The 23,400-nt window shown below is 48.3% G+C and overlaps 1 protein-coding gene across 1 annotated transcript in view; it reads right to left on the bottom strand.

Annotated features, from left to right (window-relative positions):
• Positions 1 to 4,091: 4,091 nt before the first annotated feature.
• TNFRSF11A (TNF receptor superfamily member 11a) overlaps positions 4,092 to 23,400 on the bottom strand; it is a 38,677-nt gene continuing 19,368 nt past the window's right edge. Inside the window, exons 9-11 of the mRNA XM_052660387.1 lie at positions 22,659 to 22,711; positions 20,202 to 20,928; positions 4,092 to 4,417 (exon numbers count right to left, since the gene is read on the bottom strand). Coding sequence (XP_052516347.1) covers positions 4,092 to 4,417; positions 20,202 to 20,928; positions 22,659 to 22,711 — 1,106 coding nt within the window. The remainder of the gene's footprint in view (positions 4,418 to 20,201; positions 20,929 to 22,658; positions 22,712 to 23,400) is intronic.

Raw genomic sequence — 23,400 nt, 5'->3', positions numbered from 1 at the left:
AGCCTCGTGCCCCCCTGCACCTTTGCTGACTCCTTCCTGTGATACCACCTGCCGTGCTTGTGCCCCCTGCTGGCTCCACCAAGGCCCAGTTTCAGGCCCCCAACCCCCACCTGTTTTCAGCAAGGCTGCAGTAGGTGCAAGGTAGTCCGTTCACCAGCATAGCCCTGGGGAGTCAGAAACTGCACAGACAACCCTTTCCCAGCACTGCAGCAGAGCAATGTTTACAGTCCTCCCCAGCAATCTAGAACACCCCTGGACTCCCTGGGACGCTCTAGTTATCCTCATCCTCTTTTCCAGGGATGCTCGTGGCCCAAGCATCAAAAGCACACTGAATAGAAATGATTCAGACTCACCAACCAAACGTTTGGGCCTTTGAATGATTTATCCTTTCTCACAAAAGGACGTTATGCAGCTCATACCCAGAGCCCCCCAAAGCAGATGGCCAAAGGGAGTCACATGCCATCAGAGATTGTCAAAGAGAAAAAACTTCAAAATTATACCTCTTCCACCCGAGCAGCACTTCGGCTCAGGTCACCCTTCTGCCCAGCACCTTGCCATCAAGAGTCTGTTCATTACATCAGCCTGAACGGCGAACACAACATCGTTTATCTGTTTGTGAACAGGTTCCTCTACCCAAAGGATCTCACCAATTTTCCCGATTCTATAAATTATTACTTTTCCACGATCTGTGCCAATGGCATGCAACAGTACTGTAGACCCAGTGCAGTCATCACGGGCATCTGGCTTTGGAAGGAATTTCATACTGAAATATGAATGCAAGTCTCTCACTTGCAGGAATTCACTGTCGTCTGCAGCAAGGGAACCTGCTCACCGGAGAAGGAAGCCCTGATCAGGGCTGGGAAATGCTCCTCCCTGGCTCCCGATGCACCCTCCCCACATCATCTGATAACCAACAACGTGCCTGTGGTAGAGAGATGGCAAAAGGGCCCCACGCCCCCTTCTCTGTCTACCAATCCCCCAGGGTTCCCTGCAGCTTTGCGTGCCCTCCCCTTCAATCTGAGCAGTCCTGCCCATGTCTTGCTCTGCTCAAAGAATGAGGCAGTAATGTCAGCCTGCCGGTTCAAGCTTAGGTCTCAAAAGCATGGGATGGTTTTGCTTGCTCTCTGGGAACTCAGCCATCACCAGGACAGGCAGGCCAGGGCAGCCTGCTGGGAGAATGAGGGGACCGCAGGGAGAGGGTTCAGTCCAGCATCCAGCCGGCCAGCCCCCAGCCAACCAGCCAGCAATCTGCACATGGCTCAGCAAGTCCAGCCAGGCTCACCCCAGCCTAGTGAACCAACCAAGTTGAGCCAACCCAGAGGTGGGAGCTAAGTCAATGGTGGTTGTTTGAAACCACTGAGTTTTAGGGTACCTTGTTACACATGCAGAGCCCTCTCTCCTCTTACCGTATGAAGGTCCCAATATCTCACACTCAAACTGCTCTTTTCCTTACAAGGAGAGCGAAGAAATTAATTCTTTCTATTTCTGAGAATTGAACTAGGTGGGGGTAGAAAACACCAGACTCCATTTCCCTTCAACCCCTCCACCACACAGCAACCCGCACTTTAAAGAGTTTGACTGGTGAGATCTACGGTGGCTATATTATTAAAACAAGGCACTTCATGTCCCAGCTCTTGTCAAGGTTTCCACCAATGACACAATACAACCAACATGTGATACACCACAGCACGCCACAGAGATCAGAAAGAAGTCAGGTCATTATTTCACAAAAAGATTTGTTTAAACAAGCCATGAAAAAAAGTGTGTTGTCAAATATAAGTTTAATAATCTCTTTATCACATTCCCCAGTTTTTCATTACTGTCTTCATTTAATCCTGTTTACATTTGTCATGCACAACTCTATACTACACAGACACAGAGCTATATTTGCTATCCATTTTCCATCATTTAACTGTCTTTGGATCAATATAGAATTAGCAGGGATCAGCATGGGAAAAGAATACTAGCTTCTTCTGAAAGTAGGTTCTTATGTGTTTATTTAGCACCTTTGATTTAAGGAGCTCAAGATACTTTAACATTCACTGTAGCATTCTTTTGTTATTGCCAAGTAGGGAAAGTGTCAAAAATGACCATTAGTGCCTTTTTGTAGGAAAACTTTAAAAAAAGAAAGCAGAGAAAGGTAAAGTATCAGTGAGATGTGACAGTCGCAGTAGAAACTTGGGTCCTCAGCTCTACCTTCTCCTCCGTGAACTGTGATATAACAAAAGGCATAATAGTTCCTTCCATTTCTATAACATCTGTCTTTGGATGGATGTTATCTAAAAGGGCAGTGCAGACAGTAAATTCTCACCAACGGACCATTCTGGCGATAAGCGTACTCCCTGCCATTTTTCGTGTCTGCTAAGGAGCCCCAGAAATTATAGAGCCAGCTCCACTTCTCCGTCAAAAATGATAATTGACAGCTACTATTCTAGCATTTCCAACAGACCTGCAACCAACAGGGAGAAACCCCTGTTTGAGGTGATTCAAGTCTGGACAGTGACTACTGTTAGCACTTTCAAAACCTACCAGATCCACAAAATCAATTTTAATGTGCCCAGGCATTGTAACTTCAGTACCTGAGGAAAACAAATGCTAACTGGCCGCAATAGATGAAACCCGCCGGGTAACTCCTTTCAACTTGCTCACACTGTATGTTCCTCACAAGGGCACTTGATGCTAAGAGAAAGCATCTCCATGATAAAATTTCTTAAGTTCACAATATAAAGATTTGGTTTTTAATTCAGATGCATGGAAAATAACAGGAATGTTTTCCACTTCTACAAGGCTAAACTACAGACACACATTAGGAAGAAAATGGGGCCTATCGCTTAAACACATTCATGCTATTCTTGTTTAGAAAGAAACAATGCATATTAACATCTTTATTCTTCCTTTCTTGAACCTTCCCAGCACCTTTTTTTTTTTTCACTGAGTGTGAAGGCCATCATCCCATATCCCACTCATCCCACATTTTCCCCATTCTTGAGAAATGAGCATGCCAAGCGCAGCAACGTGGAGATTTTTAGAGATTTAGATACCCAAGTTCTGCTGTCTCTGTCGGGATGGGTATGCACATTCATCTCGGCATGGATGGGGATGAACCATTTTGAGATGGGTTAAAGGAGAAAGACACAAATTGCAGCTTTGGGCTGCCTAGAAGTTGACACACACCTAAAAATATTTAGGGGGATTCTCCCTTCCTTGAGAAAACTGAGAACTCAGAAAAGTGTTCAAAAGCTCAAAGTCTCTCCTCTTGTTTCCCAAGCTTCCCTCCAGGTTTCACATTTCTATAGCCTTTTCCCAAAAGTGCTTAATACAGACTCCTCACCCCCTCCCCTTCCATCACTACACACAGACACCTGCTTGTGAGAAGGGGTGAAAGAAATATAAAGAAGACCGTCACCCACAGAATTTTCAAGAAAATCGTTAAATAGTAAAAAGAAAAGGAGTGGGGTGAGGAGACAGTATCAAGAAAAACGTTATGAAAGACAGTGAAATACAAATATCAAATATGGAGAAGGGGGAGTACAGACCCAACTGGAACGGGACAGCCGTAGAAACAGATGCCACGAAGAGGCAAACTACTGACGAGCTGATAATGGGGGGTTAAAGGAGAAGAAAAACTAGAAAGAGGTAAAAACTGGAGCGACTGAAGACAGCAGCGTGTACCTGTGCAATGCACTGACACTTGACTGTGGACGCCAGAGTGGTAATAACAGACGTACATTTCCCCCCCTCCCAAGTCCTCGATTCCATGTAAGCAGGTGGACGAAGGTCGCCGGGTCATTTCACGCAGCCGTGCAGGGCCGTGAAGGCGCAGACGCTGGACAATGGCCCCGCCCGCCAGAGGCCACGCCCCGCCGCCCCGCCCCGCCCCGCCCAGCCCCGCCCCGCGGCCCCGCCCCGCCCCGCCCCGCGGCCCCGCCCCGCCCCGCCCCGCCGCCCCGCCCCGCCCCGCCCCGCCGCCCCGCCCCGCCCCGCCGCCCCGCCCCGCCCCGCTGCCAGGCGGCGACGCCGCTTCCGACGTGCGTGGCGCGGAGGCCCCGCGGCCCCGAGGGGCGCCGAGAGCTGCGGCCGGTGCTCCCAGCTCAGCGCCGCGTCTCGGCCGCCCCCTGCTCCTGCACCGGCCGCGAGGCCTTGTCGGGCGCCGGGGCGCCGCGCTCCTGCAGTCCTGGGCCCACGTCGAGGCCGGGGCACGCGTCCGGGAAGCGCGGCCCGAGGCCGGCGAACGAGTCGCGGCTCGGCGGGCTCTCCTCCTGCACCGGGCGTCCCGCCGGCTGCCCCGCGCCGCCGCCCGGCCCCGCCGGGCCCTCCTGCGAGTTCTGACTGACGTAGACCACGATGATGTCGCCCTTGAAGTTCATCACCTGCCCGCTGGAAATAAACGTGGAGTTACTGTTTCCAGTCACACTGCCTGCAGGGGAGAGGAAGAGGGAAGCGCGGTGAGTCAGGATCTGGGCGGGAGGCCGGCGCACCCACCCCGGCTCCGGACGCGGGCTCCGTCGCCTCACCCGGCCTGACCCAGAGGGGAGGAGGGGCGCGAAGGAGACGCCTCAGGCCTCGTCGCTGGCCGCGTGGGCGACACGCGGGCCGGATCGCAGACCCTCAGATGGGTTCGGGAGTTCCGACGGGCGCGCGCGGGGGACGGATGCGCCGCAAACACGGCCGAGGGCGCAGTGGGGGTCCGCGTGTCAGGAAGGACGCAGAGGCTGGAGGGACGGCTGCCGCCTGACCCGACCTGGGGCCCACCTCAGCCCAGCCTCCTCGCCCAGCGGACTCCCTGGAGAGGTCCCTGAGCTCAGCCCTGGATGGCCCTGGGGCCACGTGGGCCCAGTATCTAGCAGAAATTAACTTCCTTAACATTTTTTTTTAACTCCTAGAGAACGAGATTCATAAGACTAACATGAAAAGAAGAAAAAAACCCTCAAAAACAATCTTACAAATCACTGTTCCCTTCTGAACCCTGAGGTGGGGGGTTGTTTTGTCCCCAGGGTGTTCTGTCAAGACCTTTTGTGGGTGACTGGATTTAGCCAGTCTTTAGTGGGCCTTTTGAAAACCAAATAGAAAGTGCATGCATGTCAGGGCAACCACTGCCTCTTATTCTCCTACTTTAAAGACTGATCGCTCCAGAAATGACCCCGGGCAAAATCAGGGCCAGATGCCAAGCAGAAGCAGAAAAGCCCCAACCATCAGCAACCCAAGCAGAATCTCAGTCTGACCAGCGAAGGTGAGCAGCCACACAGTGCCTCACTATTAGCTTCATCTTTTTTGTTCCTTCTCTGTTATGACAAAGCTTAATACAAATTTACACAAGTAAAACTGTTTTTGTCATTACTCTCCGCAAAGAGATTTCCTCCAATATGGAGGGCATACTTTGGATGGTCTGACTGAAGAACCAACAGCATCCAGGGAATCCCAGAAGCCTTCCGTCCACCCAAAGGGCACCTGCAGAGATGCTGAGACAGGCCCCATGGCCCACTACAGGGATTTCAGTGAAAACAGATTTCAAATATGAGCCACAAATTGGAAGTCATAATTGAGGATTTATAACTCATGCTGTTTTTCCCGTAGGTAGCTGTGTTGGGTGTGCCCCGAGATGGGTGTTGGCGGGGATTTATTTATTAATTCCCCAAGCAACTTAGGCAAGGCCAGCTAGTATTCCATTCACCAACACATTCTCCATTCCCTCTAAAAAATACAGACATGATCTAGCAATCCCACTCCTGGGCATATATCCAGAGAAAACTGTAATTTGGAAGGATAATGCAGCCCAGTGTTCACTGCAGTGCTGTTTACAATAACCAAAGCATGGGAGCAACCTAAATGTCCACCAACAGAGGAATGAATAAAGAAAGTGGGACATATATACAGTGGCGTATTACTCAGCCATTCAGAAAGATGAACTAATGTGATCTGTAGCAACATGGATGGACCTAGAGATGATCATAGTAAGCAAGTCAGACAGAGAAAGACAAATATATGATACCACTTATATGAGGAATCTTAAAAGAACAAAACAAATGAACTTATTTACAGATAGAAGCAGACACAGAAAACAACTTATAGTTACCAAAGGGGAAAAATGAAAGAGGGCATAAGTTGGGAACTTGGAATTGATATATAATACTGCTGTATTTAAAACAGATAACCTACAAAGACCTACTGTCTAGGAACTCTACTCAATATTCTGTAATAACCTAAATGGGAAAAGAATTTGAAAAAGAATAGGTATGCATATAACTGAATCACTTTGCTGTCCACCTGAAACTAAAATGCCGGAAGCCAGTGTGAGGAATCCTGCCCGTGACAAGGTCATGAGGAAGGAAGCTGACATACGCAAGGCGTGCTCAGACTTCAGGGACCCCTCTGGAAATTCCTAAGCATGTACCCCAACAAAAATCTGCCGGCTTTTGTGCTCTGCTTTTCCATTCTTCTGACATTTTCTGGAAAAAGTCAATTCAGGGCTTTAGTCTTCTGCATTTGAAAGTGTTTCAATCCAAAAACCCCTCTGATGGCTTTCTCGCCTGCCTGCAGGACTTGTACAGCTGCGCATGTGATTGTTTGAGGCCTCCTGGCCGCAGGAGGCACAGGAAGCTTAAAACATCCTAGGAATGTAGGGGCTTCTGAGGAGTCAAAATCTTTAGAATAGGACTGATTAAAGGTTTCATTTGTTGAGTCAATGCTTGCTGCCAAATTTTCATATCCTTTGTTTTTAGATATAGTTGGTATACAGAAAAACAAGTAGTAGACCTGGTATTAGCAACATTAGATCTTTGAGTTAAGTACCTTCTTTGTTATAACCCACTGCGCCTTTGTTCTATAGAGATGTAACTTTAGCGCTTTTCAGGAGATGCAGATGAAAGAAAAACACTTCAGGGGAAACAAAATTAACATTCATTAAGGAAGAGAGCCGAAACGTGTTAACAAGCCTCTTGGCCAGAAGATAATGTAAATCACCTGAGACCTTTTGTATACAAAATGATATACGGAAAGAATCTGGGTTGTGAACGCTACATAATTTTGTGTTACCCATTGATCTCCATGTTTTATCAAAAGTATAAAAGGCCTCCTGAACAATAAAGGATGGGACCAGCTTCTCGGACCAGTTTCTCGAACTGGCCTCTCGGCCTGGTTTCTTGGGAATCTGGCTCCCCCCGTGTCTTTCTCTCTCTCTTCTTCTCTCCCTTTCCCTCTCTGCTCTTTCCTTTAATTTCAGGCTGAATCTCCACCTGGGGCGCGGAGGCTCGCCAGGTCTACTTACTTGCCCTGGCTGTTAAGACCCGCGCGAAAGGGAGCTTAAGGCGAGGCACCCTTAGATATTCAAGCGGGCGCCGGTGCCCCAACGTAGATGGTGCAAATTCCTTGTCTGGAATTTTATTGGTCTTCCGCGTAAACCAAGCTATTCAGCCTCTTCCTCCACTTAATCTTCTTACTACACTATCGTTTCTTAATCTCATCTTATATCAATCAATAAACAAGTCTTTCCACGCCAACGCCGTCCACCCTCCAATTTCCCTGGATCCACCGAGGCTGGACCCCGGCACTAAAACATTGTAAATTAAACTCCAATATGAAATAAAAATTAAAAAGTATACAGATGTTCTTATAACCCAGCACACCCTAAGCTAGGGGTCTACTCTCCAGTATGCCGATGTCTTTCTGCTCCCACCAGTTACCAAGTTCTCAGGTCTGTTTTTAATTAGTTGAACTCATGAAATTTAATTAAATACAAGCATAGCATACCTTGTTTTCTTGCTTGAGTTTACTGTGCTTTGAACACACTGGGTTTTGTATAAATTGAAGGTCTGTGGCAACCCTGCGATGTCAGATAATGTCAGCAGTTCTCGGCAGTAAAGTATTTTTAAGGCATCTACATTGTTTTTTAGACGTGCTGTCACACTTAGTAGACAGTGTATGGTGTAGACACAACTTCATGCGCACTGGGAAACCAAGAGGTTCATGTGACTCACTTTACTATGATGTGGGCTCTGTTGTGGTGGTCTGGAACTGAACCTGCTGTGTGTAAAGTTGTGAAATGTAAGTGTGAAAAAAAGCAAATGTTTCTAAGAAAACTAGAGTGAATGCTTTGCAATGACCCAAATAAATGTGAGCCACTAAACACAAAAGACATCAACAAGCTGCTGAACTGGCCAAGGCCTTTGTTAAAAGAGAAAAAGAAAAGGGGTCTTTAAAAATGCAGAAGGAGTTTATACTCAAATTTGTTCTGCAAAGATCTATAATTTCTCATTCCCCACTAAAGAAACAGAAATTGGGAATTATGATGGTGTGGTTAATGTGAAAAAGGCTCAGGAAACTATAACCAACCAACACATATGTCCCTGTACTAAAAAAAGTCAATGTGTGACTGTAAGTTATATGTTTTAAGTTAAAGATGTTTAAGATATGAACTTGTAAATGACTTTTTCAAGTAACTCAGCAACCAACCAAGCCTGACACAAGAGCTCCTACCACAGCAGCAGCAGAATGAATGACCACTAAGTAAGAGAAGTCTTCCTAGTTGAGGGATCACTAGTTAGTTTAACACAAAAGTCAAAGTGAGAACCAAAAGCGATATGTGTATACCATAAACATTCCATTCCAATTTAAAATATACCATGTTTAACAATAAAAGATAAAAGATACTATGTTTATTTAATAAGAGCACCAATTGTAAGTGGCTTTAAAGTGTGATTTTTTTTTCTTGGTATATTTCTTCCAGCTTTTTATTATTTCAACATCGACTGCTGATTCTGTCATTTTTCAAAATTATATAAACCTACACACAGGGCAATGCTCACCACAGTATGACTGATTTATGGTCTTGAATTAAATATCCTCATCATCCTGTTCGTATTGATTTATCTGTTTTTGTCATGATATATATAATTTCTCCATCCTTTAAAGTTTTGTTTTCCAACAAATCATCATCATGACTCCATTGTTGTTAACCTTATTCCTTGTCAGAATCTTCAGTTTGTCTGAACTCGGATTGAAAAACAGGTTTTTAAACCATCCTCTTACACGTCAAGATTTTGTGTTAAACTTTTCTTCTTAAGAATTTTATTCCATGCCTTTGCCTCATGGCCAACATATCTTTGATTTACTCTATTTAGGGTCTATATTTTTATTTTCTAATTTTTTCCAAAATAGAACTCAAACCCTTTTGCATAAGAGATATATTTAACATTTCAGAATTCTTTGATCCATAGATTGGATCAAGAATATTATTCTTGGGAGGGGGAGGTAAAGTAGAGGCGAGAGGACCAACAAAAAAAAAAGAAAACCTTTAAATTCCTGACAATTAGGATGTAAAGACCAGTTACCTAAAAAGAGTATGAGATTCTCAATTTTATTCTTCATGTATTTCCGTATCAGAAGTACAATTAATGATAAAGACCATCTTTGATCAAGTCCAAGTCTGTTCCATTCACACTGACTTTTTATGAGTAATAAACTGGTACAAACGAGACTTCTTTACGAAGTTCTACTTACTTGCCAGTAGCAGTCAGTGGCAATGGAGCCACGTTCAGGGGCACGTGACCCGTGCAGGCACCCAGGACCCTGTGCTCAGAAGGGCCCCAGGCTTGTGTAATGTTGCTGCCAGCATCTTGAAGCTCTTACTTAGATTTGCACAAGGGGCTTCATAGTTTCATTTCCCTGGGCTCTGGAAACTTCACAGCTGGTGACAGGCAGCCCTCAGAAGTCCTGCTCTGTGTTCTCCCCCTCACTGATGCTCTAACTTAGTGTCACTCTTTGGGGAGGTAACATTTTAGAAATTGGACATGTTTCAATATTGCAGACCTGTCTGCCGATCTAATTTTCTCTATTGAGAAAGAACTTAAGTTTTTAAAAACTCTTGAGTTGCAGAGGCTATCCACCAGTGCTCCTAAAACACAGATTATACGATATGTTTCCTTGGTGTTCAAGTCACATGTCACTTGCTGTAAAACTTTCAACACCCACTTTCCGATAGAGAACTACTGAGACTTGTCCCTTTGAGAAGAGGTCTGCTCACTTATCAATGATTCCCGGAAGGGTTTGCCTCTGATCTTGTTTTGGTTCATTTAAAGTGAAAGGAGGAGACTTCCCTGGCGGTCCAGTGGCTAAGACTCCGCACTCCCAATGCGGGGAGCTCAGGTTTTATCCCAGGCTAGGGAACTAGATCCCACGGGCTGCACAACTAAGGGTTTGCAGGCCCCAGCTAAAGATCCCACATGCTGCAGACAAGACCCAGAGCAGACAAATAAATAATTTAAAAAATTTAGGTTATATTTTAAAAAGTACAGTGAGCACTCAGTCAGCTGCCAAGTGGTCTAAGTGCAGAATCCTTCTAGTTTTATCCCCCCAATCTTGGATAGTCTCACCAATCCCACCTTCAATAGCAAAAGGATTTTAGCAGCTCATTCTTTGAATTGTCCTGAAGCACTTCATCATTTTCATAGAAATAATTCTCATGCTTATCAAATTCATTTTTTTAAGCCAGTTAATGTTCAGTTAAAGTTTTAAATTACAACAGGATCAGCTCACACTCATGGGACTGGGATGACCCATGGATTTTAGTAAGCTTGGCCACTCACTGGGGAGGAGCCGCAGGTCCTAGGCGTTGCAGCCTAGAGTGACCCACTAGCTGTGAGTCATCCGTCAGTGTGCTGTCGGCTTCCATCAGCTCCCTCTGCAGAGGCTAGGAGAATGCGGGTTCCTCTGTGCTAAAGTGCAGCTAGATTGAGATTAAGCTGGGTCACTATTGCAGTGATAACAGTGATGTGACCTGTGTGCTCAGTCGCGTGCGACTCTTCACGACCCCGTGGACTGCAGCCCGCCAGGCTCCTGTCCATGGGATTCTCCAGGCAAGAATACTGGAGTGGGTTGCCATGCTCTCCTCCAGGGGATCTTCCCAACCCAGGGATCGAACCCTCGCCCCTCATGTCTCCTGAAGGTTCTTTACCACCAGTGCCACTGGGGAAGCAGTAACAGTGGTGCAACGCCTGTGTCCAGACCTCACTGCGTGTCCCCGCTACGCCAAACGGGCGGCATTATCACACCAGCCTGCCCCGACTCCGCACCTGAGCACCCCAGGCTTGTTTCTTTCCCCCCTGGACTGACTGACGTGGCTTCAGCAATGAAAACTAACACCCTTCTTTCCCAGCCTTGTCACAGGCAGACTCACCTGCAAGTAATCTACTAACTTCAATGGCGTGCTAGTCTCCACCGTCTCAACTTCAACAGCAAAAAGATTTTGGCTGCTTAGAGTGGTGTCTCACTCCCTGAAGAGCAGAGAGCGCATGACGGTGACTAGCGGGGTGCTGGTTTCAGTGGCTGCCCGAGTCCAGGAGGGCCAGAAACGGGGCTGGGACGGAGGAGCAGACAGGCTCTGAAAGCCCTGGTCCTCCCCAGGCTTGGCCTCGACTCGCTGTGGAATCTGGGACAAACCACCTACAGTGTGGTCTGCTCCTTTTATGAAACGAGCATCAGCATTCAAGCCCATCTAGCCCGGCAGGTGCAGCCGCCAGAGCAGGCATATGATAAATGTGAAATGAATGAACACAGGAATGCGTGAATACCTGGCAGGATGGCATAGGGTCGGATGAGGTGGTGGCTTGCAAAACGCTTGGGAAATAACAAAGAACTTTTCACAGGTGCAAGGCTGGCATTACTACTCCCAGAATCTAACAGCTGTGCTCGTGACACTTCCCAACTGGGAAAGGTCTCGAGCAGTCATGCCATTTTTCCACTGTTGAAGGATTTCAACTGATCTTGAAGACTGAAAGGGCACTTACCTATAGGTATCTAACCAACTTTTGTTTTCTTGGCTGAAGTGGTCCATTGTTCTAACCATCTCTGGTTTGAACACTCATCTGAGTAATTCTACACGGATTCTCCCACAGCCTCGTTTTTCATCGTGCAGGTCAGCTGTGAGCTGGGTGTAGCACTAGAGAAGGTCAAGGTCTCTTTCTCTCTTTGGCTGGACCATGCAGCATATGGGATCTTAGTTCTCGGACCAGGGATTGAACCTGTGGTGCCTCCACTGGAGACTCAGAGTCTTAACCATTGGACCACCAAGGAAGTCCGAGAGTAGGTCAAGGTTTTTAGTAAGTTGGTGATATCCTTATCTTGTGTTATGCCTCAGTCCAGAATTGACCTTGCCTACAACTAATCATTCCCTGAGATCTGCTTTCCACCATTCAGTGCGTTTTACATGGTCGTGCGAACGGACCCGACAGGCCGAGGCCCGGGGCGGCGAGGCGGTAGGGCTGCACGTCCGCACGGTGGGCGCCCCATGGCTGCATGGTTTCTGCAGTTGGCGCATGCCCTGGGAGGGGTAGCTCTCTCCACTGAGAACCAAGGACGCGGCAGGATGTTCTGGCTGGTAAGGGGGGACTGTGAAGAAGGAAGGGGGTGCATGAGGCTTGTCCAAGAGGCCTTAGGAAGACTCGAGGTCTTTATAGGCCCCAGCTGTCCACAGGGGCGTCCTCGGTGGCTCAGCAGGTAAAGGATCCACCTGCAGTGCAAGCGTAGCAGGAGACGTGGGTTCGATCCCTGGGTCGGGAAGATCCCCCGGAGGAGGGGCCCGGGAGATCCCATGGACAAAGGAGCCTGGTAGGCTACAGTCCATGGGGTCACAAAGAGCGGAACTCGACTGGAGCGGCTGAGCACACACGGGCAAGCCACAGACCTCTGGGAATACAAGCTAAACCAGGCCAGTCACGTCCCTCTTCCTCACTGTCTGAAGCTGCCTTTCTGCCAGCTTTTCCCCAATCAAAGCTGCCCCTGGCATTTATTTTAACTTTATTTTACTTGCAAAACAGGATGAGGTTGGAGGATGTGGAAGAAACAGCTTTCCTCACCAAAGAAGCGGTAACTGCAACAGAGGGGACTCAGGCCAGGGGAGCCATCACCTCTTTGCACAGACACTAGCATCTCTCCCCACGGACACTTCTGGGCCTGGCCTGGCCTGGCCACCACCCCTTGTTCAGCCTGAGTAGCCAGCAATCCCAGCCCAAGTTTGCGTGTATTCTGTGGCTCACTGAGGATTCTCCAGTGCACGATAAACAAATGGAAACAGGATCACTGGCACTGATTTATAGGGAGACAGTGCCACGTTCAAGGCACAGGCTTCAGAATCAGCTGTGTGAGTTGTGGTTTCATTGCTGACTTGCTGTGTGGTCCTGGGTGAGGAATGTGCCCATAGGATTTCTGTGGGGAAGTAAGAAGGTAAGCATTAGTTGCTCATCCGGTTCCAACTCTCAGCGACCCCATGGACTATAAGCCTCCAGGCTCCTCTGTCTATGGAATTCTCCAGGCAAGAATACTGGAGTGGGTTGCCATTCCCTTCCCCAGGGGATCTTCCCAACCCAGGGATCGAACCGGGGGCTCCCACATTACAGACAGATTCTTTACTGTCTGAGCCACCAGGGAAGCCAAACTTAGCCAGCATCTGGTAACGCAAACCTCTGACTTTGTCGTTCAGTTGCTAAGTCACTTCCAATTCTTTGCAACCCCATGGACTGCAGCACGCCAGGCTCCTCTCTTCTCCATTGTTTCCCAGTTTGCTCAAATTCATCTCCATTGAGCCGATGATGGCACCCAACATCTCCTCCTCTGTCGTCCCCTTCTCCTCTTGCTCTCAATCTCTCCCAGCATCAGGGTCTTTTCCAATGAGTTGGCTCTTCACATCAGGCAACCAAAGTATTGGAGCTTCACTTTCAGCATCAGTCCTTGCAGTCAGGGTTGGGTTTCCTTTAGAATTGACTGGTTTGATCTCCTTGCTGTCCAAGGGACTCTCCAGAGTCTTTTCCAGCATCACAATTCAAAAGCATCAATTCTTTGGTGCTCAGCCTTCTTTATGGTCCAACTCTCATACCTCTGATACCACTGATAAAAATACAACCTTCAGGATGTCAGAACAGTCTTAATGTCTCTTAACACAAGGCGATTGTTAGACCTCTATGTGAAGGCTATCGAAAAGGATGCTTTGAAAACTAGCATGACATGAGAGTTCTGACTTTTTTATTTTCTGGATATTTATGTATTTACTTGGCTGCACCTGGTCTTTGTTGTAGCATACAGTGTGCAGCTCCCTGACCAGGGATTGAGCCCCAGCCCCCTGCATTGGAAGCATGGAGTCTTAACCACTGGACTACCCAGGGAAGTCTTGAGGGTGTTCATTGAATTAGAAAATCTGAAGTTTCTAACATTTAAAATGGGTTGGTTGGCTTAACGTTAATATTTAATGTGACTTAGCTAGAAAAAATTTCAGGTCACTTGAGAAAGTTAAAAATAGCATTTTAAGTCAACAGAGACAATGAACAAATGAAGAGTCTTATCACGACCAAAAAGATGTTTATACTTTGTGAACCCCCTGTCTTGCATAGCAAGCTCCATGGAATCACTATTTCTCAGGCAGAGAGAATAAGCTTCCTTGTAAGAACCCAATCCCTGACAGAATTTACATTTTAAAGCAAGGTAATGCACACTTGTCTCCTCAAAGGCTTATTATGTTGTTTAAAATGCATGATGTATGAATATTAAATCATAAGAACTATAGCAAATATTATCACCTAATTGTCATGTAGATTTTCTTCCAAGGAAAAGAACTAAAAATATACACAAATACACTCAAACTACCCAAGCTATGTTGGGTTCTTCTGGAATTTTTTAAAAACATATTTTATATTTAACCCATATGCTTCTCATGTGATTTTCCTTTTTATGGAAATGCAAGATCTGTTCCAGGCATTTGGGAGAAACTGGGTCTATGATGATACGGGAAGGGAAGCAGGATTTAATAGTTCCATTCTGAATCATGCTTGAAAATTACTTAGAATAGCTTATAAATGAAACCTTTTCCAAAATGAGCCCCATTAGAACAGAAAGAAGGCAAGCAGGGCTAAATGAAAGTATATAGTGAACAAAATTTTCATAAATTTTGAAATAATGCATTGACTTTTAGCACCAATGAATGCTGAATTTTATTACCAAATAACTGAACTATAAAGTATTTTTAACTTATAGAGTCCTTGAGCTAATGCCTGCTCCTATAATACTTAGCTAAATGTCAAACATGTGGCTCAGGTAAACAAAGTTTCCCTGGTGCTCAGACAGCAAAGACTGCCTGCAATGCAGGAGACCCAGGTTCAGTCCCCAGGTGGGGAAGATCCCCTGGAGAAGGGAGTGGCAACCCACTCCAGTATTCTTGCCTGGACAATTCCATGGACAGAGGAGCCTGGTGGGCTGCAGTCCATAGGGTCGCAAAAAAGTTGGACACGACCGAGTGACTAACACTTTTCACTTTCCAACATCAATACAAGTCAGCGGATGGCATTTCAGCAGGAAAGAGAAGCACGCCAGAAACAGAGGACTGTTCTTTGCTTGAGGGGAGGGGAGAAATGGGAAGAAAATTGGGGTAAAAAGACCTTATCTGTCTCACAGGATGGAAGTGGATGGTCAAAAACAGTCGTTTCAGGACAGGGTGGGCCCAGGGATGGGAGGCCTGGAAGGGGGACCCAGGAGTCGGGCGGGGCCCTCACCCTCCTGTGTCCCGGGCTTCCAGGCCTGGGGGTGTCTGTGCCGCTCAGATGGACCAGCATCCTTACTTCTGCCACGTCTGCCTATCTCCGCCAGGACACCCGAGCCTGCCCAGGACAGCTAGTGGCAGTCCTGCCATCCCCTGCCTAGCCCCCAAGCCCCAGGACAGACGGGAGATGTGGGGGGCTGAGAGGAAGTCAGGGGGCAAACTGGAGCTACGGTTCTCATTCCTCTAGTTATTCACAACTGGACAAGTGAGTGAGTGAGCTTATGGACAGGTATTCATTTATACAGTGAGTAAGCTGCCTTGGGAGAGACCAGGAAGGCCAGGCGTGGTGACGGTCATGGCAACTCCTACCAACTAACTGGCCGTGGCTGCCTCGAGATAGCTGTTGTTAGAGATGTGGGTATCCTGGGCTCGGTGAGAAGGATGCCAGGGGTTGTTACCAGGGGCTGCTGGGGGCACAGAGGGGCAGTTTCCCTCATTTAGGAAGCAGCATTTGAGCTTCCTCGGTGGCTCAGCGCTAAAGAATCTGCCTGCAATGCAGGAGGTGTGAGAGATTTGAGTTCAGTCCTTGGGTCTGGAAGATCCCCTGGAGGAGGAAATGGCAACCCAGTCCGGTCTTCTTGCCGGGAAAACCCTGGACAGAGGAGCCAGGGGGCTACAGTCCATGGGGTCACAAAGAGTCGGACACAACCTGAGCAGGGACTTGAAGGTCAGGAGGCACTGGGTGCTCTGGAAAGGGGACAGGATGAGGCGGCCACACGAAGGGAAGCGTGTGGGCACGAGCAGGAAGGGGAGAGGTTCCTGCCAAAGGGGCCAGGCGGAGGTGGGCGAGCCGGCAAAGGGGCCCGAGGGGTGCCCGCTAGAGAGGGGCCTGCGCTTTCTCAGATTACTGATTCTCTTCGTGTTCTCCACTCCCTGGCGCCCATCCCTACTTCCTAGCTTTTCCAAGTCTCCGTGTCTCAGCAGAACCTCAGTGAAGACTCGATAGAGAATCGTGTGGCTGGTGCTCATGAAGAATCGCTGTGAGCCCCGTGAAGAAACACCTCTCTCCAGCTCAGAAGTGTCTGAACCAATTATGTCACCTCAGGAGCCAGAATCAAGTTGCTGGCCAACTGGTGACACCTGCATCACCAGAAGCTATTCTTTCTTGCACATGGAATGATTTTCTAGACAGAATCCTCCAAACTCAGGTGAAAGAGCTTGTCAGCAAGGTAACCAGCATCACGTCATCAGGAGACTTTAAGGCGTAAATTAGGGCCTGGTTACATAAACTGCGACCCCAGTGTCTTTTCCCCCTCCATTGGTTTTGGCTGATAATCCTCCCTGCTCTTTAAGAGTCGTAACATGACTATAATAGACTTACCATCGGGTGTTATTTTTGAAAGGTATGCTTATGGAGCTGTTTGAAGAGCTATCATCATCTGCAAAAGTTGGGTGCCAAGAAGGTACTTTTCCTACTGAGGAAGTGTCCAGACCTGTCATTTCTGCACAAACCACTTGATTTGGTTGCAAGTTTTTTTTTTTTTTCATTTTAAATACTCACACATATAAATCCAAAAGCCAATAAAAAGGTCACCTCCCTCAAGTCCTGGGAAGATGGTGCCTTTTAGGATTAAGCCCACTCATAACTTTTACCCAAGCATCATCCTCTTTCACACATTTTTATAGAACATAAATCATGACAATTTTAAAAAAGCAGTAAAGAAGCACTTCCCTGGTGGTCCAATGGCCAAGACGCCTTGCTCCCAATGTGGGGGGCCCAGGTTTGATCCATGGTTAGGGAGCTAGATCCCACAAGCCACAACTAAGATCTGGAACAGGCAAGTGAATTTTCTTTCTTCTTTTTTTTTTTTGTTAAGTAATAATGGGCTTCTCTGGTGGCTCAGACAGTAAAGAACCCACCTGCAATGTGGGAGACTTGGCTTTGGTCCCTGGGTCGGGAAGATCCCCGGGAGGAGGGCATGGCAACCCATACCAGTGTTTTTGCCTGGAGAATCCCCATGGACAGAGGAGCCTGGTGGGCTTCAGTCCTTGGGGCCACAAAGAGCTGGACACGACTGAGCGATGACCAAGCACAGCAAGCACTGATGAGGACCTTCCTGGTGGTTTAGCGGCCAAGACTCCATGATCTCGGCGGAGGGGGCCCAACTAACGACACAGCTAAAGATCCCGCATTCCACAGCTAAGGCCTGGCACAGCCAGGAGAAAAAAAGCAAGAATGAGAAAGTGCTGTCTGGACCAGGAACTGGGAGGCCATTCACGTAGAAGTAATTACACAGGCAACAGCACAGCCTCAAGACTCAGTCTGGCTGCTCCTCAGGCGAACCTGAATCTGGCCCGCTTGCTGGCAACGCTCTACGGATGTTTTATATGGCTGAGCACCAGATTTAGACAGAAAAAGCAGTGTAAACTTCTTGCAAATTAACACCACTTAGTGGATGGTACACATTTTTTTTTCTTTTTTCCATGCTTAGATGTTTAGTGCTGGAGAGAAATAAAGGATAAAAGCAGAGATGGGCAGTTTTAACTCTTCATAGGACAGTTCAAATCTGCCATTTTGGTGTCATGACACTAAGGAAGAAAAAAACGATCTCTTGCTCTTTGTCCAACATTGCTCTTCCTAGAACTGCGTCCGTTTTTCACACGGCAGCAACGTCACCTTCGTGACGTCAGCAACTGAGAAAGCGCTCTGTCCCAGCAGCGTCAGGGACTCGGCCCCTGCCCTGCGCAGGCTCCGCCCTCCCCGCAGCCCCAAGGCCTCCGCTTCGTGTGTGTGTTCAACCAGTGGAAAGAAAAGTCACCTCCAGAAAGGAAAGAGAACCACACAAACGAACCACAGAGCCAAACTTTTAGATATGGAAATCACTTAAAATCTTTGAAAAAAGAAAGCTGAGGTCTTTGGAAGGAAAAAGACATCAGGATTCTTTGAAAAATAGCCCCCAGCTTATCTCCCTCTTTCAGTTTGACTGAGAGCTGATCGAGCATTGACACAACAGTGAATCTGTGTAGGTACAGCCAAACCGCAAAGCTTGGAAAACAGATTCGAATTCACCCTTCTACTCAATAAGCTAGGAGTCATCACCAGCATGAGACAAAGCGGTCCCCACTCAGGGCCCGATGGAGCTGCCTCATGGTTATAAAGCAATTCCGAGATCGGCTGCTAGAGCTGCTGGCAGTCTAAACCAAGAGGCAGGAAAGCAAAAGCATCCCAGAATAAAGGTGTCCTTGACTAGGCTTTGTGCTTTTGCAGAGGGGAGGAGGCTGTGAGGTCCTTTAAATAGAACGTGTGCACATGGCTCAGACGGTGAGCAGTCTGCCTGCGATGTTCTGGGATGGTCCCCTGGAGGAGGGCATGGCAACCCACTCCAGCATCCTTGCCTGGAGAGTCCCATGGACAGAGGGGCCTGGGAGGCTACAGTCCATGGGGTCACAGAGCGTTGGACAGGACTGAGCAACTAACACTTTCATATATTCATAGGGCTTCCCTAGTGGTGCAGATGATAAAGAGTCTGCCTGCAATGCAAGAGACCTGGGTTTGATCCCTGGGTTGGGAAGATCCCCTGAAGAAGGAAACAGCAACCCACTCCAATATTCTTGCCTGGAGAATTCCACAGACAGAGGAGCCTGGAGGACTACAGTCCATGGGGTTGCAAAGGGTCAGACAGGACTGAGCAAATAACACTTGCACTTCACTTTTCATGTATTTATTTTTCTGGCAAGAGTGTCTAGAGCTTTTAGAAATTTCTGGAAGAGATCCCTGACCTCCCTGCTTCCCATAATACAGCAAATAATCTCCAGAGCCAGAAGAAGCCCTCAGCATCAGTGAGGGCATCAAGTTCCTTGTAACTACACAATAAAACAGAGGGTGTCTTACCTTCGCAGAAAGAAGCTATAATATTACCACTGGTGGGTCATTTGTGCTCAAGCAGTGGTGTAGCAATAAATCTCGGTCATGATTTTAAATTGTAAAACCATCCTCCTGGTTCCATAAATGCATCCTATGCAGTGACTACAAAAGAGGCTTCTCGTAAAAAAGTATCAAAGGACAGCTGCTGCTGCTGCTGCTAAGTCGCTTCAGTCGTGTCTGACTGTGCGACCCCATAGTCGGCAGCCCACCAGGCTCCCCCGACCCTGGGATTCTCCAGGCAAGCCACTGCCTCATGAATTTAGTCCCGAATCAACAAACTACCCTCAATAAATACTAATTTCTCAAGGATTAACTAGACAATTTTGTTTGTTGTCCTGAAATTTATGAGTTTTGTGGGGTGGGATTTGAAGTCTAGGTTGCTTTAGAAAAAAACCAACACCCAAATCCAGAAATCTGAGGGAATGCCTTGACTTCAGCCAGTCCTGAGGTCAATGTTGACAGTCTTCAGGGCTCACTGCTGGGATTTGAGGCCTAACCCCGTCGCGAGGAGCCTGAAGGCAAAAGGGCACGAGACACGTGTAAATCAAGAGAGACAGTCCGCACAGAGAGAGGGTACAGCCCACAAACCCGGCGTGCGGACTGAGCGGAAACCCACCCAGCAAAGAGGCTTCGCAGGAGAAAACAGCAGCGGCTGTTTCCCTCTGCGCATCCCTGCTCACCGGGAGGCGGGTGACGCGCGCGCAGACCCTGGACCGAGCCCAGGCCCTTGTGCCGGAGGGAGGGCCCGCGGCCACTTACCTGAGGCAGGCGGCTGGTCACCGGGGGCCCCCCTCGCGGGGCCGGGAAGCTCGGCGGCGGCCCCGTCCGGGGGCTGGCCCCCCGCCTCGGCCCGGTCTGCTGCGGGCGGGAGGCCCATGCCGTAGGCACACTGGGGCAAGGGTCCACTCGGGGGGGTCTCCAGGCCGGGCGCCGGGTCCGCCGCAGTCAGGTCCCCGCAGCCTGCACAGCCGACCGCAGAGCGGGCGCCGGCTGCCCAGTGCGGGCACCGGCCGCGCCCCGCTTCTCCGTGCAAGGACTTCTTGGGGGACGCGGGCCTCCACGCAGTCCTGCAGGGGGGCGCGGGGAGGAGGGGGCTCTCAGAGCCCCCCAGGCTGTCTGTCCCCGTGAAGCACTGGCTGAAGCTGTCGTTCTCGCCCACCTCCAGGGGCTCGGGGAAGGGCGACCGGCCTCCAGGCGGGGTGAGGACCACCACGGAGTCCGCGGTCCGGGGGGGCCTGTCCGTGTATTCGTCCTCCGTGGGCACCGGCCGGCAGGGGTCCCCCTCGATCTCGCTGACCAAGGAGAGCATCTCGGCGTCTCCCCGGGGGGGACAGGGCGCTGCGCACGCGCCCCCTGCCTCCGGACAGCACGTGTCTTCAGAAAACACCGTCTGTTCCAGGCTCAGCAGGAAGACACCCTCACAGACTTCGCGGGCGCTGGCGGCCTCCACGTGAGTGCAGCTGAAACTGTTGCCTGCGGACTCCTGCTGATTTAAATTCAGAAGGCAGAGCGTTAATACCAGCGTTAGAACGTGGTTCTGCTCAACGCGGCTGAAAACGGTGCTTATGGCAATCATTTCCACCATAACAAGTACAGATGGAATGCTCAGTGCTACGCTTTATTTGGGTTATTGAAGATTAGGGGGTGGGGGAACCCTCAAATAGAGCCCAACCAGAAACAGATGAATCGAACTGCATTTCCAAGGGGGCAGCGTGTTTACATCCAAGCAAGGGGGGGAGCTAACCCAAGTAATTTCAGAACACTGGATCTCGCCCATGCTCTCAATCTCAATTAAAAAAAACAACCCATAAACAAATACTGAATTCTAGTTAGTAGCTTTGCTTTTTGCTGTGGTATGGCTTAGTAATTCTGAAACTATTGTCTGTGTATTCTGGAATTGAGTAAATGAGTAAATATATTGAGAATAACGGGGTTTCCTGCTTCGGAAGAAGGGAAGATTCAAGCACAGATAAGGAAAGACTACAATGAATTCTGTAGTGCTGGGACCAGAATTAGAGAAATCGGTATGAACTCCAGGTGGTGGCTCAGGTAGTAAAGAATCCACCAGCAATGCGGGAGACCCGAGTTTGGGAAGATCCCCTGGAGAAGGGAATGGCAACCCGCTCCAGTACTCTTGCCTGGAGAACCCATGGACAGAGAAACCTGGCTGGTTACGTGACTGAGCGACTAACACAACGGAATACCTAAGAAACTAGATCTAAAAAGGATATAATGGGATAATTACTGAAATCTTAAGATCAAACGTAAATTATATAATAGTATTGTACCACTACTAAGTTTTTTGATTGTGATAAATGTACTATGATTACATAAGAGAACGTCCTTGTTCTGATGAAACTCTCATGGGAGTGCTTAAGGATGGAGGAGCATGGTGTTTGCCTCTGAAAAGATTCCAGAGAAAAAATATACATGCGCATAGACACACATGCTGCTGTGCTCAGCCGCTCAGTCGTTTCTGACCCTCTGCGACCCCATGGACTGTGGCCCGCCAGGCTCCTCTGTCCATGGGATTCTCCAGGCAAGAATACTGCAGTGGGTTGCCATGCCCTCCTCCAGGGGATCTTCCTGACCCAGAGATCTAACCCGCATCTCCTAAGCCTCCTGCACTGGCAGGCAGGGTCTTTACCACTAGCAGCGCCTGGGCAGCCCAGACACACATATGGAGAGCAAATAATAAAGCGTTGTGAAAATACAAGCAGCTGCTGGATCTGAGCGGAGGGCACATGGAAGTTTTTTACACTACTCTCACGTCTCTCCTACAATGCTGAAGTCATACCCCCAATTAAAAGCCACCGAAATAACTAGAAAGGAAAGGAATGTGACTGCTCTTCTCTCCTAGGGGTCTGTCCCGGGCAGTCGGCACAGAGGTTGGTACTAAAATAATAATGTAGACAATACAAAGGCACAGAGATGACCAAGACAGAATGAGATGCAAAGAAAACAGCATTCAGGATCGGGATGGGTCCTGGGATGCGAGGCCCCACCCCCTTACTCGTTCACCATTTGGCTCAATATTTGACTAATGATAGCTATAGCAACCTGCGCACTCCACGGGTAGGCTCTTAATTCCCCACCTGGGGATCGACCCCAAGCTTCCTGCAGTGGAAGCACAGAGTCCCAACAGCTGGGCCTCCAGAGAATTTCCCCGAATTGTTAACAGCACTTAAGGGAGGCACTTTAGACTTCTAAATTTACCTTATTTCCATTTAGGCGGCCGCAAGCCTCATTGACCCAGTGCCACAAATTAGCTAGAAAAACAAAGTAAAGATAAGGCCTTCATATTATTATTTCCTATTTCTAATTCAGTATTATTGACCTCTATGTCAGTTCAGTACTATCTTTAAACAGTCATCTGCAAATCTGTGAGTAAAAGATCCCGAGAGTGAAAACACTGAATCAATTTAAAGACTATGAAGGCATCTTCCTCCTCTTATCAAAAAGGAACTTGTTGATCTATAAAGCCGAACATTGGGTTGGCCAGAAATTTCGTTCAGTTTTCAGTTCGGTTCAGTCACTCGGTCATGTCCAACTCTTTGCAACCCCACAGACTACAGCATGCCAGGCCTCCCTGCCCATCACCAACTGCCAGTTTACTCAAATTCATGTCCATTGAGTCGGTGATGCCATCCAACCATTTCATCCTCTGTCATCCCCTTCTCCTCCTGCCTTTAATCTTTCCCATCATCAGGGTCTTTTCCAATGAGTCAGCTCTTCGTATCAGGTGGCCAAAGTATTGGAGTTTCAGCTTCAACATCAGTCCTTGCAATGAACACCCAGGACTGATCTCCCTTAGGATGGACTGGTTGAATCTCCTTGCAGTCCAAGGGCCTCTCAAGAGTCTTCTCCAGCACCACAGTTCAAAAGCATCAGTTCTTCAGCACTCAGCTTTCTTTATAGTCCAACTCTCACATCCATACATGACCATTGGAAAAACCAT

The sequence above is a fragment of the Budorcas taxicolor genome, chromosome 22 (assembly GCF_023091745.1).
Source record: "Budorcas taxicolor isolate Tak-1 chromosome 22, Takin1.1, whole genome shotgun sequence".
Taxonomy (NCBI): domain Eukaryota; kingdom Metazoa; phylum Chordata; class Mammalia; order Artiodactyla; family Bovidae; genus Budorcas; species Budorcas taxicolor.
The sequence above is the reverse complement of the archived record's forward strand: the minus strand, read 5'-3'. Positions and strand labels throughout refer to the sequence as shown.